At 44.3% G+C, this 14,296-nt stretch overlaps 1 protein-coding gene across 1 annotated transcript in view; it reads right to left on the bottom strand.

Moving 5' to 3' along the window:
- The window catches only part of LOC144125075 (uncharacterized), a 56,501-nt gene extending 42,852 nt beyond the window's left edge, over nucleotides 1–13,649 (bottom strand). The window contains exons 1-2 of the mRNA XM_077658142.1: nucleotides 13,187–13,649; nucleotides 12,532–12,606 (exon numbers count right to left, since the gene is read on the bottom strand). Coding sequence (XP_077514268.1) covers nucleotides 12,532–12,606; nucleotides 13,187–13,486 — 375 coding nt within the window. The 5' untranslated portion in view covers nucleotides 13,487–13,649. The remainder of the gene's footprint in view (nucleotides 1–12,531; nucleotides 12,607–13,186) is intronic.
- Between the last annotated feature and the right edge of the window lie 647 nt (nucleotides 13,650–14,296).

Below are 14,296 nucleotides of genomic sequence, written 5' to 3'. Positions count from 1 at the left end.
GCCAAACACCTCAGGGAAAGTGCCTCCTACAGCTATCGCAGTCAAAAACTTAGATATATAAAAGAATTCAGTGTCACACTACTTATCATCAGCAGCCACAGCAGCACCATGGACCAGAAAAATTTTCATTTTTCACGCACCTCGAACAGTAGGAGCAACACAGGGTATGAATATGCAAAGTCGGGATCAGAAAAGTGCAGTTTGTATGACTTCAAAGCCATAGGCATTGAGTGCTGGGAGGAAAAACTGTTTTGCACACCATGAATATGCATGCAGTGCTCACTCCTGAAATTCATCTCTAGCATTTGTCCGTGCCAACTGTCTGTACACAGTCCCACATGCCGATGAAAATAGGCCAGCACAACGAAAACAGATGCCATTAAATAAAAATATTTTGTGATCACACTGCAGTTTCTTTTTGTTTAAGCAACAAAACTTTTCGTCCATCCCTTGTTAAGCCAAAAAGTCATCATTCTCAAGCAATGTTCACCTATCTCTGTTTTGTCACAACTGATAGGCCTCAGATACATGAAGCAAAACAGCATGGCAGCAACTACCCCATGGTGTCACTCCATTCCATATGTTTGACTAAAGCATGAGTCTCCATTCAATCCCTTCAGCCTGCTGCATGCATGATGATCACAACAGAACTTCAAACTAAAAGTACTGTAAGGTATGCCATTATAAATTCAGCACACCAGATCACAACAGCTTAAAGATCACTTTCCAATGCTCGATGCAGCATAATGCATTTCTAAACTTAACACAAAAACAAAAAATGTAGCTTGTATGCCGACACACTTATACACCTAGCTCTCTTATTTTCACATTGAAAAAAAGAAATGTCATCAAAGGTGAAGTCAAACTGAACAGTTTGAATGAAATTACCAAAAAATGTTTTCAAGTAAGAATATCATAGGCTGAAGATATCTTTGTATAAACCTCAATGAGATAAAATTGCATGGATCATTTAAGTGCTGGGAGCACTGATTTGTGAGGTTCTCAACCCTTGACAAGTAGGACTCTGCAGGCTAACCCATGGCTCAAAACCACCACCCCAACAACTTCTATCCTCAAGCACTCTTTGAAGGTTGCTTTCAAGCTTGTGCTAAGGATCTCATTGGTTAGTTTTTTCTAGCTTGTACATGGCTTGCACGATTCTCTCTTTGCATGTTACTTAATCATGCAAAACTCAACATATGCTGAAAGCAGAGCCTTGTGAATTCACAATAATAGCTGACACAAGGCTTTTTCGGTCCTTATGGACCACAGCAGCACGTGTGCTCTCCACTAGGAAAAGGTGAAAATCCAAAGATATGTTAGGCAGGTTTCAAAGGTACTATGCACAGCTCATCAATACCAACGCTTACGCAGTGATCAAAAAGCTGTAATCAACAAGGAATACTATACCAACACCAGACAAAACATTTGAAGACGTTTGGCAGTTTTGTGTGTTGTGCTGTCGCTTTTTCCAACAAAACTCTTGTGCTGCTTCTACAGGCCACCACAGCATTCCATATTTGCATTTTGTACTAATGACATCATCTGTGAGCAGACAATGTGTTTCGCAGAGCCAATAATAGCAACACCACCATTGGTAACATTGCCTGCTGTTATCTAGCTTGTCACTACTTGTTTCTCAGCGTATAGGCGCTCAAGTTCAATAATATGCTGCTTTTAACATGCCTACGACCCCTTAGCTACGCCACATACCTGATTGCCTTTCTAGTGGTGTTGAACAAGCAACCATTATTATTTCCTTCCCTTTGCAAAAGCAGGACCTCCCACTCCAAATATGCTTTTGCTGCCTCCAATTATAATCTCCACCCACACATTAATTTCCATCACTCATAATTTCGCACTAAAAATTCCAAAGACCATCAAGACAAATTCATTAGTGGTAGTCTGGCATTGATGACAGAGCAGAGCAAATGCTAATGTTTCAGAATTTGTTTGGTTGTAATGAAGATGCCACATCACTTCCAACTAGAGGCCACTCAAGGGCAGTCAAATGACATGCAAACAGACAAGCATAGAGAAAAAAATATGGCAAGAGTCTAAGAAGTTCTAGCCCTGAATTTTCTTTCATGCTTACTAGCAACCTGCTCATCTTTATTTGTGGTACAACAATCAATTCAAAGAACGAAGCAGATGAAATAAAAACAGAAAACTTAGCCACTACACACTGTCAAAATACTAAAGTGGAATTACCAGCTCTACTTCATTTCTCGTACGTATTTATATCAGAAGTGCAAGATATTCTGGTTATGTGAATACTTCATTTCTAGCGACAATTATTGCATGTCACTGTGATTAGCAGAAAACAAAGGCTAGAAGTAAACTAAGAATCTTCATTTGTGTCCAAGTCGCACAGTTATGAGTTCCCCGAGTTAATCGATTTTTTTTTTGTTTCCTTTTACAGTGTTCGACGGCACAGCAAAGCCATCACAAAGCCCTCTATATGAAAAGTTTGAAGGACTCAAGCCTGCAGTGAAGAACCCCTGGACACCTTTCTTATACCACACAGGTTACAGCAGAACCCGAAGTCTGCAACACTTCACAAGCCTAAAACTTGGAAGAAATAAGGCACCTTTGTGAAGGAGTAAATGAATCTACCATGTATGTACATGTATTTAGGAGAAATTACAATTGTTACAGTCATTATTATAACTGTACTACTGACACATTTATAGCAGCTTTCTACCCCCACACATGCAAGCACACATGTACAAGCACAAACAGATATACATATACATGTATCAGTCAGTTCCATGAGACAACAGCAGCAAAGAACTTGTGTCCATGGCCAAAGACAGCAAAATTCTGTTGAGTTCCACTATTTTAAAGGACATGGAGTTGAATTCATGAGGAACAATCAGGACAGGCGTTAAAAGAATGCAGGGTTGCATGAACAGGGCACATTTTTTTAACAAGAACAGCACGGAGTTTAGTCCTATGTTTTCACTGCACCGCTCTGGCAATAAACAGGTGGTCGGATACGAGTAGCAATGATACCACTTACACTTTGTACTCCTTTCCTCTTCACACTTCATTTCTTTGTATTTCTTTGATCTTAAAAAGTGCCACTTCAGAAAAACTTGTACTCACCATGCTGAATGAACTAAGGGACATCTAGGAAAAATATAAGTCGGCCCACCATCAACTGATTCTCGCTGTTTAATGACAAATTTAAGTGGCTACTTTCACTGAATATGAAGTTTTCATTAACTAAAAAAGGCCAAAGAAAAGCTATGTACAGACATCGCCACCACCAGCCGTTTTCTCAAACAAAATGTGATAACATCAATACACATTTTTGCACGTCGATATCCGAGACCAGACCACACTGCCATCTACTTCCAGCCAGCGACCACAATGTTCATAACTGTCTCGATGTCACCATTAATTAACTGTCAGGAGTTTGAATCCAATGAAGGTGAAAAATTTTCCATTTTCAGCATCAAATTTCCAAGCAATAAATATGTCTTTTGCTACAAAACTAATGTCAGTAGATAAGCAGAGCCACAAAAATCTATACAATAAAATTTTATTAGAAATAGAAATAGGATGGAGTTTTTCTCAGAGTCCCTTTAAACAAAACTATTGCTCACCTCAAGCGAAACATAGAGTGCAGACTGCCAGAAGCTTTTATAAGGTCATGAGACAAAAATAAAGCAGGATAGAAAAGCAACTTACTGCAGTGCAAACTAGCAAATCTGTCAACCCCTAATATTTGTTACCCTTCTTGAAGCAAAAATCTCAGTATTTTAGTTTGCCAAATAGCCCTTTTGTTTCACCTTATTCAGAACATGACAGCCATGGATAGAAACAAAGCCTGCAGCTAGAGAAACATCGGTGACAAAGAGAATGCCACGGTGTTCCATACAGTGACCAATAGCGCTCCGCTTGAAGCATGACATCAGAATGAGTGTGCACTCTAAGCATTCCCAATCCACCATGACCTACTAACAAATGCAACTAGCAATGTAGCACTGAGAGCCAAAATTAGGGCAGTGAGTTCAGAACCCTACATCACAAGTTCTCTTGGGCCAACAGCATTAGGATGCAGTTGAAAGCATAGACTAAAGGCTGGAGACTGAACCAGACACAAGCAACAAAGGGATTATAGCCAATGGACAACAACAGCAAGTAAACAGCTTCAAATCAAATTTTCAGTTTTTAATGTGCATGACATAATAAATGCTGAGCTTCACTGTACCTCTAAGAAAGGTCTATCTATCCCTTCAGTGGTTTATTTGATTGTAGATTACTGCATTGAAAAAACATTCTTGTAGACTAATAGACACAGTAAAACAAATGAGGGCATAAAATTAAAAGTTTGCAGCTGGAGTAATAAAGGATGTTCACGAAATGCTGAAATGCAGCAGGAATGCAGTTGTAACAAGAAGGTTAAAAGGTCATTAAGAAGCTTATTGGTGGCTAGTGCTAGTGCTATTGCCAGGCAATCAGGCAATCACAATCATTCATGTTCCAGGAACCTGTTCAATTAATGAATGAAAAATATCGATAAGTGCTTTTCCTTGTTCTGAATAGCTCAGTGTTAGCATAAGAGATTATCGTGAACATACATCCGAACTTTTCACTAAATTTGACATTCTTTCCATCCATCATATGTACTCATTCTACCTTGCAAAGCGATATAAGCATGACTCGCTTGAAATTCTCCGTACACTTGCTAACTTGACCCGTCAAACACGACACTACAATACACACACTAATCTAATTTGGAAAATTCCTTACTCACGCTTAAGACTATCTGAACAAATGCTCCGTCATGCCCTACCGACCCTACTAAACCACCTTCATTGTCAAGGAATTAACATAAGCACCATTACCAACAATATGCTTAAGTCCTTTGTAACGCGATAGTGAGCGTGTATGAAATTGTTTTATGTATTTTAGAAATTCTCTCGTAGAATTGGTGTGCTACCGTGGCTGCCTTCCTTGTACATACTGACCTTTATTTGTGGCTCAAAAATGAGTATATTATTTTTGTATTGCATATTATACGTACTGACTTTTAAACTTTCTAATGTATAAAGATGTATGTTTCTTAATCTTCCACTGTATATGCCTTGTAAATAGGGGGCTCGAAGCTCGTCAAGTGGAAACTTCCACTTTTTCTTCGAGCCCTCCTCGTCCTCCGCTAATCTTTTTGTGAGGAAGAAATAAAATTATTGATTGATTGATTGAGATACACACAAAACAAACTGCTGAAATGTTGGTAACCGTCACGGCTACAAGAATACAGAACCAGCATCACACAGCAGAAGCTTAAAATTTTACATATCACACTTCTATATTCTTTTGTTTCTTTTCACTGGCTCTTGCAGAAAAAAAAAAGAAGAATGCAGGGTCACACACAAAATCTGACAGCACAAATGCCAAACAGCAGCACAGCTAAATCAGACCACACCACCACACTTTTCTAAAATTTCTATCTTTGGAGCACACTGACGAGTATAAATCAATCTATGTACCGAGCTCTGACAGCTGGAAATCAGTGCAGTGGGCACAGCGGGGACATATTTTTTGTCCACGTCAGTACAGGCTGGAGCCAAACGCTGCAGCACAGGCATCGCACAGCTGCTGTACAACTGTTTCGCATCAGAGGACAGCAGCCTCAGCTTGGAAATGTCAGGTGACAAAATTCCACTGCATGCGTGAGTTAGCTACACAGATGTCTGCACTGCTGTAACATCCGCCAGAAATAAAAGTGCCCCAGTCAATGACCAAGAAAAATTTTAAAGATAGCTCACTATTCATATACCTATGCTGTCTGCACTGCCAGTAAAAAAGAAATGCAGTGTACGTCCATTTTTCAGTTGTGCTTTTCCCATAAACAAATTTGCAAAAAAGGGCATGTGCTTCTTTAACTCCCTCCTTTATCCATGCAGGCAGAGATGTGAGACAGATACTGCGCCATATTCCCTTTACTCAAAAAACCAATTTTCATTTTTCATGAGCTGAGCCAGATGCCTTGCAATGCCTGTCCTTAATGTACACAAGGCTGCACGTGCTATCTTAGTAATGATAAGTTAATTATTACACAGACTATAAAACCCACGACAAGTCGATAGACAATATGCAATGTCACCAAAACTAGGCCTTCGTCTTCTCAGGAGAGTTAAAAGTGCGAACATCAAGTACCTACAGTGACTCACTGCACAATCTTTTCCTGCATAATGTGATGACAAGTTCAACGGCTTTGCCTCGTAAATCTTTTTAGAAATAACCATCAATGCACAATAAAATGAGATCATCATCATCATCATCAGCCTGACTACACCCACTGCAGGGCAAAGGCCTCTCCCATGTCCCTCCAATTAACCCTGTCCAGCAGCGATGGTAGCGATGGCGTAGAGGTACAAAGTCCGCCTCGCGCACAAGAGGACCGGGGTTCGACTACCAGTGTCGCGCAATTCTCCACCGGGTTTGTAAAAACAAAACAAAAAAAACTCCTCGCGTCGATGGAATTGCATAAACAGGCCTGGGGTGCTGCCTAATCTCGGTGTCCAGAACCGACAACGCACTCCCTCACCAGAACAGGATTTGGCCACCCTGGTGCAGTACTTGGCCACAACCTTCCATGGACAAACCAATTAAAAAATGAACATAAAAACAGCAATAAAGAAAGAGGCTGCAGTGATATTGTCCAATCGTGGTATACAATTTCATCACATTAAGTTTGATATCATGAGTTTAACTACCCTAACATTAAAAATTTGCTGATTCAAAGCAGAGTTCTTTGACCAAAAACCAGCTTACCACACGCAACAAACAGAAAAATAATTATAAGGGGTCCCTTTCATGAAATGAATTGCCACTGCTTATAGTCCCTGTTATAATTAATTATAATTAATTACTTACTACATAAGTAAAAAATAACAAACAATTGTCACTACAGCCAAGGAAAACACAAGGGATTTGCACTGTTAATATGAAGTGGATAGATTTGTTGGAAAGACAACAAGTCACCAGAAAGGACAGAATCCATGGCACTGCATAACATAAACTGGTGTGCTATCATTTGAGCTGTGACAGTGGCCATCTTCCCACTCAAGCTCCCTGGCATTTATGCATGTAACCAGATTCTAAGTGTAATATCAAATGCCACTCCTGGCCAAGACAGTCGATGCAGAAAGCACATCAGACTGGCGCACTGCTACGTGGATTGCAGTTAAAGTTATGTGCAAGCAAGAAACCAATAAATTGCCTCATGCTCAACCCAAGACATTTTGCATCTAATTTGGTGCTGATAGCAAGGCACCGAATGATGGGGGCTCAGCATTGAATGGTACCTTCAGCTCGAGCCATACACTGGCTGCTTATCCAAATGGATCCACAGTGCAAAATACTTTCCTTACTGGGCCTCCACTATACCAATTTAACTGCGATTAGTTGCACAAAAAGAAAAACAAGTTAAAATCTAGTAAAAGCAGCAAGTGCAAGATGGGGATATCAGAGAGTAATATAAGATAACGAAAGCAAGGTCTGCAATGCAGCTGTTAGTGTGGTTAGTCTACGAAAAGCCTAGTTTCATGCATTTGCTTATCAATGATATGTTCTGCATTTCTGGACGTTCCGGGAATGTCAGCCAATAATACACAGTATGTTAATAGCACAGCAACCTTGCTAGCAGTAAAAAACAAGTTAGAGATCCACAGACACATTCTTAAATTTTCAGCATTTTTCTGCAACAGGCAATTCTGTTTTTAACTTCAGTATAAGCCAAAGCATCCTTAATTTCCATGACCCAAAATATTGATTTCAATGTTATTTTCTTCTCACACTGAATGTAACATTACATCAAAGTTGCACACTATTTTGCCAAGGAGATATAGAAAATACCCAATTTGAGCAGTGTTTTTCTTTGTCCTATCTCTATCTAAACTCTCGCTGCTGGCTTTGGAACCTTATCATTCAGTTCTTGGCTTTTGCAATACAAACAAGGCTGCTGTCTTTCCTAAATATGGCATAAGGCCATTCCAAAATGTAGTTCCCCTCAATACCATCTTTTACACATAAAAATGCATGCAAATTTTTCAGAAAAGATGCCTAGATCTGACTTGCTTTTTGTTAAACTATAATCAGATACAACTCAAAAACAAAGTGGCTAGCACCACAATGCAGGGGTGGGGGGCGTCTACCTCCGACCATGGAGGGAGGGGAATCCCCTTTCGTCTCCCACTCCCTGCATTATCACGCTTTCAGGCTCATGAGAATCAGCCGACGCCATTGGCTGGAAGGGGGTCCTTTGACAGGGGTAAGCCACTTCGTTCTTGAGTTGTATCAGACTATAGTTTTCATCATATTCAGTAGGACTACTGTGCTCATATCGCCTCGCTCTCTAGTCAATGCAGATGCCTGCCTCAAGCTATTGTAAAATAAGCATGTATCAACTTGCACAACTTTATATACTTCTGTTATTTGGAAAACTACAAAACAGAGAAGAAATCTAAAAACTAATTCCCGATCCATATGAAGCTGGTTCTCAATAAAATATGAAAAAAAGCACCAACACCACTCACTAATATATCTACCACCTGCTCACTAATTTATGACTACACCGTTTCATTACTTATCATTACAAACCAAAATTTGGCAACCACTACTCAACTGTCTTATACAAATTTTGACCACAATACAAACTGCACCTTACTTAGGCACGCTTGCCCTGCCATCACTACACACCCACTTCAACTCTGCCCTGCTGAGATTACCATCTGCTCAACCAACCCTCACCAAAGTAGCAACTGTACTGTAGCAAAGTAGCAAGGTGACAAAAATTTTAGGAAGGCCTGCCAAAACGGCAAGAGGCCAAAATCTGAAAGCATGTTGAACAACCAAGCGTCCTGATAATGAAGAAAGACCTTCGAGTAGGCATGGCAGTGAGCAGATACCAATGTTCAGACTCCCTCTTGCAGACATGAGTTATATAAAGAACCCACCAACTTAACTAAATTGCTACACTAAATGCAAGTTTAGGATTAACCAGTATCCCAGCAATGTGGGAATACACCGTGTCATTCTGAAAGGTATACCAGCCAATCACCTTCCCTGTGACATACTTGTAAAGCTAAACAAGCGTGCTACACCAGGCACACTGATGCAATCTACTTCAAAAAGTTTTGATACAATACCAATCTGGTCGGGTTTATATGCTTGACCAAATGAATGAAACTCAGAGAAAAACGCACCCCTTTCTGCATAAAATCAGCCTCAGAAAGGAAAGCTGCAAAGCTGACTGCACAGGCGAAAGATGTGCTCATCGCATGTAAGCATCACGCAGCTGAAGGCTACTAGTGTGATGGAAACTTTCAAATTAAATGCCTGAATACAAAAGCACTGCACTTTCAGCACATAAAAAAATTTCTACACGATCACCACACACACAGTTCCAGCAGAAATCGTGTGCCTGCATACACAACCAGCATGGATAATTTTTACCAACAGGTTCTATGACAGAGGGAAGTTAACCCAATACTATTCTTTTTTGCGCATGGCTTTTGTTAAAAATGGGACGTCAGGCAATATTTCATTTTTGTTCCTAGTGCTCATAATCTACATGCATCATAAACCCTTCTTATAATTAGTGGTTGGAGTTTTCGGTTTTAACCAAAGTAAACTGATAAATGTAAGCTGAATTCATTTCTAGAACTTCGGTCTTAACCTAAAGGTCAGTATTCTTCAGATGTACACCACAGTTTACTAGCTATTAAGTCCGACACAAATGGTCATAAGAGCAAATTAACAAAGGGCAAAAGCCAGGGATGCACTGAAACAATGGAATCACTGGATTATGCAGCAAAATTGAAAACTGGTTGCTGGGGAGAGGAAATGGCATAGTATCTGTCTCACATATCAGCAGACACCTGAACCGGGCTGCGCTGCCGTAAGGGAAGGGATAAAGGAGGGAGTGAAAGAAGAAAGGAAGAAAGAGGTGCCGTAGTGGAGGGCTTCGGAATAATTTCGACCACCTGGGATCTTTCCCGTGCACCGACATCCCACAGCACATGGGCGCCTTTTGTGTTTCACCTCCACTGAAACGCGGCCGCCGCGGTCGGGTTCAAACCCAGGTACTCCGGATCAGTAGACGAGCGCCTAAGTTGTACATTTTCAGGCATTGCCACACTACTTTAAATAAATGCCAGATGCAGACAGAGAGGCCCTACAGCCTTGTCAGGCCTTAACTAACTACTAGTGCAGTGCCTTCAGCTCCCGTCATTACCTCCCCTGAGCAGTTTTCTTGGTTCGGGAGTTTTCTCGCGGCATGTATGGACACCCACAATGTTTGTAACCGTAACATGACCAGGGTTTAAAGTCAGGGGGTCTAGAACCCCCACCAGTGTTGACAAGGGATCTGAGATCCCCATGCTAGAATACAGAGAATGCATGAATCTGAAGCAGGCAACCATTTTTAGTGTGCAAGCACTTATAAGGTCTCTTTGATTTGGCTGCACTTTCTGCATCAGCTCAAGAAAGGCAGCACTTATGCATTCGTTGTGCCAGTGCAGCGTGTGCCCGCTGCACTTCTGTCTTAGTTTGCAAAAGTGCCAGCCCAGTTTCTTCTTTCACTCCCTCATTTATCCCTTCCCTTACGGCGCAGTTCAGGTGTCCAACGATTTATGAGACAGATACTGTGCCATTTCCTTTCCCCAAAACCAGACCAGTGTAGCACGAGTTCTTGGCTGGCTTGCCCTCTCTCAAGTGGAAGTACAGCTGTAGTGCAGCAATATGACGGCACCCATGTGTAGGTCGGAGAAGCGAAGCAGATATGACAGTAGTCTAATTAATTAATTATAGCAAGCTCTTTCTTGAGAGGAAGACGTGAGTAACTGTTCATGGCGTATAATTGTAAACCTAAGCGGTCAAGTTGAGCCGCATGGGCAGCATTCCAGTGCATATTTGTAAATTGTCTGTGTGTATGCATTCAACAACTTTTTTTTTGTTCCTGTGAAACAATTTCCTGGAGCTGGTGAAACACTTCCTTGGGATTTCGTGCTTGAAAATTCTTCACGTGGTTCGGGATCTTGGTGCCCGCTGATGCCGGTGGCACGCAGTTGACTGTAATTTGATGGCGACACCAAGGCTAGCAGACGACCAGGCCTGCACTCGACCATTCATTTTGGAAGCGCCAGTGCTAAGCTGCACTTGAACTGACGGTGCACGCGGGCAGCACTGCTGTGGAACTTCACGGAACTAGTGCAGCAAGTGCAGCCAAATCGAAGAGACAGGCCATTCCCCGCATTTAGCCATTGTTTGTTTGTTTGAAGCCTTTTTTGTGGCAGGCTGCCCACCAGGTTGTCGTATATACCGGGTGTCTCAGCTAACTTGAGCCAAGGGCTAAAAATAAAATATTAGGGGCAGACGAGGGAAACCAGCTGCACGCATATTGCTGGCACCACAGGTAATTTTTATTTTGCAATTAATTAGTAATTAACTCGAGACAATAAACGGGATTTGCAAAATTTGACGACCCCTTCGGAAGCCATCATTTCATTATTATTATGGAATAATTACGGCGTTCCCGGCGCCGTAACTTCGCGTCATTCGCACCAATGCCATGTTATCGAAGACACCTCTAGCTGCTGCTCGCATCATCTCTGCCCTCAGTTTTCCTTTTTCCCTTCCTCGCCGTGGGCAAGCGAGGCGCGCGCCACCTTGAAACTTGCGCGCTGCTTGCGCCGCGCATCCAAGGCCGCAATGACCGCACGTGCTCGCAGTGCAACCGCCAAGCGGTGTGTGCTGGCGCGCGGATTACCTCGGCAGCACTCGGCACCTGCGCGCACTGTTTACGTATTTCTTTTTCCGTCTCACTGTCGCCCTTCCCGGCTCTGCGCCGCCTGTCACCTTCTCAAGAGACAGCTACAAACAGCGGAGTTCCGTGATTGCCAAGCAGCAACAACTGCGACTTGCAGTTGAGAAGAACCGAAGCGACGCACGGCCAGTACGGCTTGCACAAGTGCGCTTTTCTCACACGCGCGCACGAGCCAACCATGCACAGAGCACTGGATGTCGTGGCCCCGCGCGCTCGTAGTTTCCACCCCACATGTTCAAAGACGGGTTCTTTTTTCTTTTCTTTATTCCGAACATCTCCTCTCGCTTCGACTTTCGTGCATTCCCATTTCCGCCGCCTCTCGAACATTCGCAGTCTAGCTGTGCACTAAAACAGTAAACAACGCGCAACGAACCAGAGACAACACGCGACGCAAGTGTTTCACGACCCTGGCCCTCAGGCACCTCGAGTAACACGCGCGCACACACATGTGCACGTGCGGCGATCACGTCGAGCGCCGCGCGGTCCGCGTATTCGAAACCGCAGGGCCGCGGATTCTCCATCGCCGCAGCGCGCGGCGGCGAAGCCCGCAGCAGCCGTTTTTCACTCGCCCGCACCCGCGGAGAGGAGTGAAAAAAAGAAAGAGTCCCACAAAACGACAACAACAGCGATTAAAAAAAAAGAAGAATGAGAGGGGGGCAGCGCGCGCTGCGATGATCAATACACGTTACCTTTCCGGGGTCGTCCTTTGACCGAGGTACCTTGTGAAAGCACTTGTTCAGCGACAGATTGTGGCGAATGGAGTTCTGCAGGGAGGCACAAAAGAAAAGGGGAGAAAAAAAATAAAGACCGAGTTAGCGCCAGCGGCTCAAGGCAAAGCGCCGCGGCGGCGGCGGAAGCTCGACGTCAAGGACCCTCGACGTCGTCAGCAGCGCCCGACGACGAGCGCGCCGCCAACACGCGCGCGGACATCGACACGGGAGCCCCAACGTTTGTAAACACAAAGGTCAGACAACTATCACTGGAGAGACGTGGTTGCGGGAGTACGACGTCAACAAACCGAGGTCGCCGTTGCTGCTGCACCTCGAGTCGCGACCCGGCGAGCCCGGAGTTGCCGTCCTCGACTCGAGGCCGACACCGCCACACGAGCGTTTCGCGGCGCAGAAAGAAACACAGACAACCAAAAGCGATCGCGAAGCGCTTCATGCCGTGTGCCAAGGTCGGCGCCTGGAAACGACGCGCGCGCGCCCGTACCTCTCCGCGATCGTTTTTCGACCGCGGATACTGGGCGTGCGCGCTTGAATTTTTCGAGCCCACGCACCACGAAGCCGCGATCGCGGAGTGGCGAGACCGAAACCGAGAGAGCTGGCGAACGACGAAACCTACCTTCCATCCCGTGCCCGCCTCCCGGTAGAAGGGGAAGTTTGCGCAAATCCAGGTGTAAATGTCGCTTAGCGTCATCTTCTTGGTCGGCGAGCTGTTGATGGCAAAGGAGATGAGCGTCGAGTAACTGTACGGCGGCTTTCGCTTGAGTCCGCCGGGGCCATCGTCCGGCTGAGCGCTCCGGGAGCCGTGCGTCGCCGCGGCTGCCGCCGCACTAGCGAGCGGGTGAAGCGGCGGCGGCGGCTGCTGCTGAAGAGGCCGCCGTGGATTATCCCGCTGAGTCGCACGAGGTGACCACTCCATGAGCTTCCGGTCTCTTGCGGCCGCAGCTCTCGCCAAGGGCTCTTATCGTGGACGGAATCGGGCGCCGACGCGCTGCCTAACTAGACGCCTCTACTGGCTCTAAGGGGCATCGCTACGAGTTTCGAACTTAACACGCTGCCATCTTTACGCGGGTTCCATCTCCATGCTAGGCTTTGACTGCGTACCGTCAAACCTTCGCTTTACGCAACGCTAGAGCGGCGCTGGCGTCGAGCTAGAATAATGGTTTCAGGGACACGACCGAGGCGGCAACTTTGAACGCTGTAAAGCAGCCGCAGTTCCCAGTATGGCGGCGTGCGCTGTTTACGACTCTTTTTTTCGCGTAATTTCAGCTCTGAGAAGTGTTTCCAGCTTGTCTAAAGCACGGTCTAAAAAGGCAAAAGGGCTTGGCGTAAAGACAGTCTCCGTTCCGTCGCAGACTGGTGCCGGTAGAAAATCAGGCTTGGGATTATAAGCAGAGATCTCCAAATAGACTCCTGCTGGCCAAGGTAGCAACACCCTTTCAGCACACGACTCCTGTATGACATGGACTTGGTCACGTTGCAAGTTCTGTGCTTTTGTGCATTTCTGAGCACTCACAAGCATGCAGATAAGCAATTTTTGTTAACCTTGAGTAATGTCGACATTACGAAACCATCGAGCGATAGCCAATATAATTCGTTGTATCTCCGAATCAAATCGGAATGAGGGACTAATGACCAGTCGGAGGAAGAGAGAAAAAAAGCTTTTATTTAGCCAAAAGAAGAATTTGCAGGAGCTTGGTTGTCGGTGCCCCTAGTCCAGGGCTTCCCT

Source organism: Amblyomma americanum, chromosome 3, assembly GCF_052857255.1.
Source record: "Amblyomma americanum isolate KBUSLIRL-KWMA chromosome 3, ASM5285725v1, whole genome shotgun sequence".
In the NCBI taxonomy this organism is placed as follows: Eukaryota; Metazoa; Arthropoda; class Arachnida; order Ixodida; family Ixodidae; genus Amblyomma; species Amblyomma americanum.
Note: the sequence above shows the minus strand (reverse complement) of the source record. Positions and strands in the feature narration are given on the sequence as shown.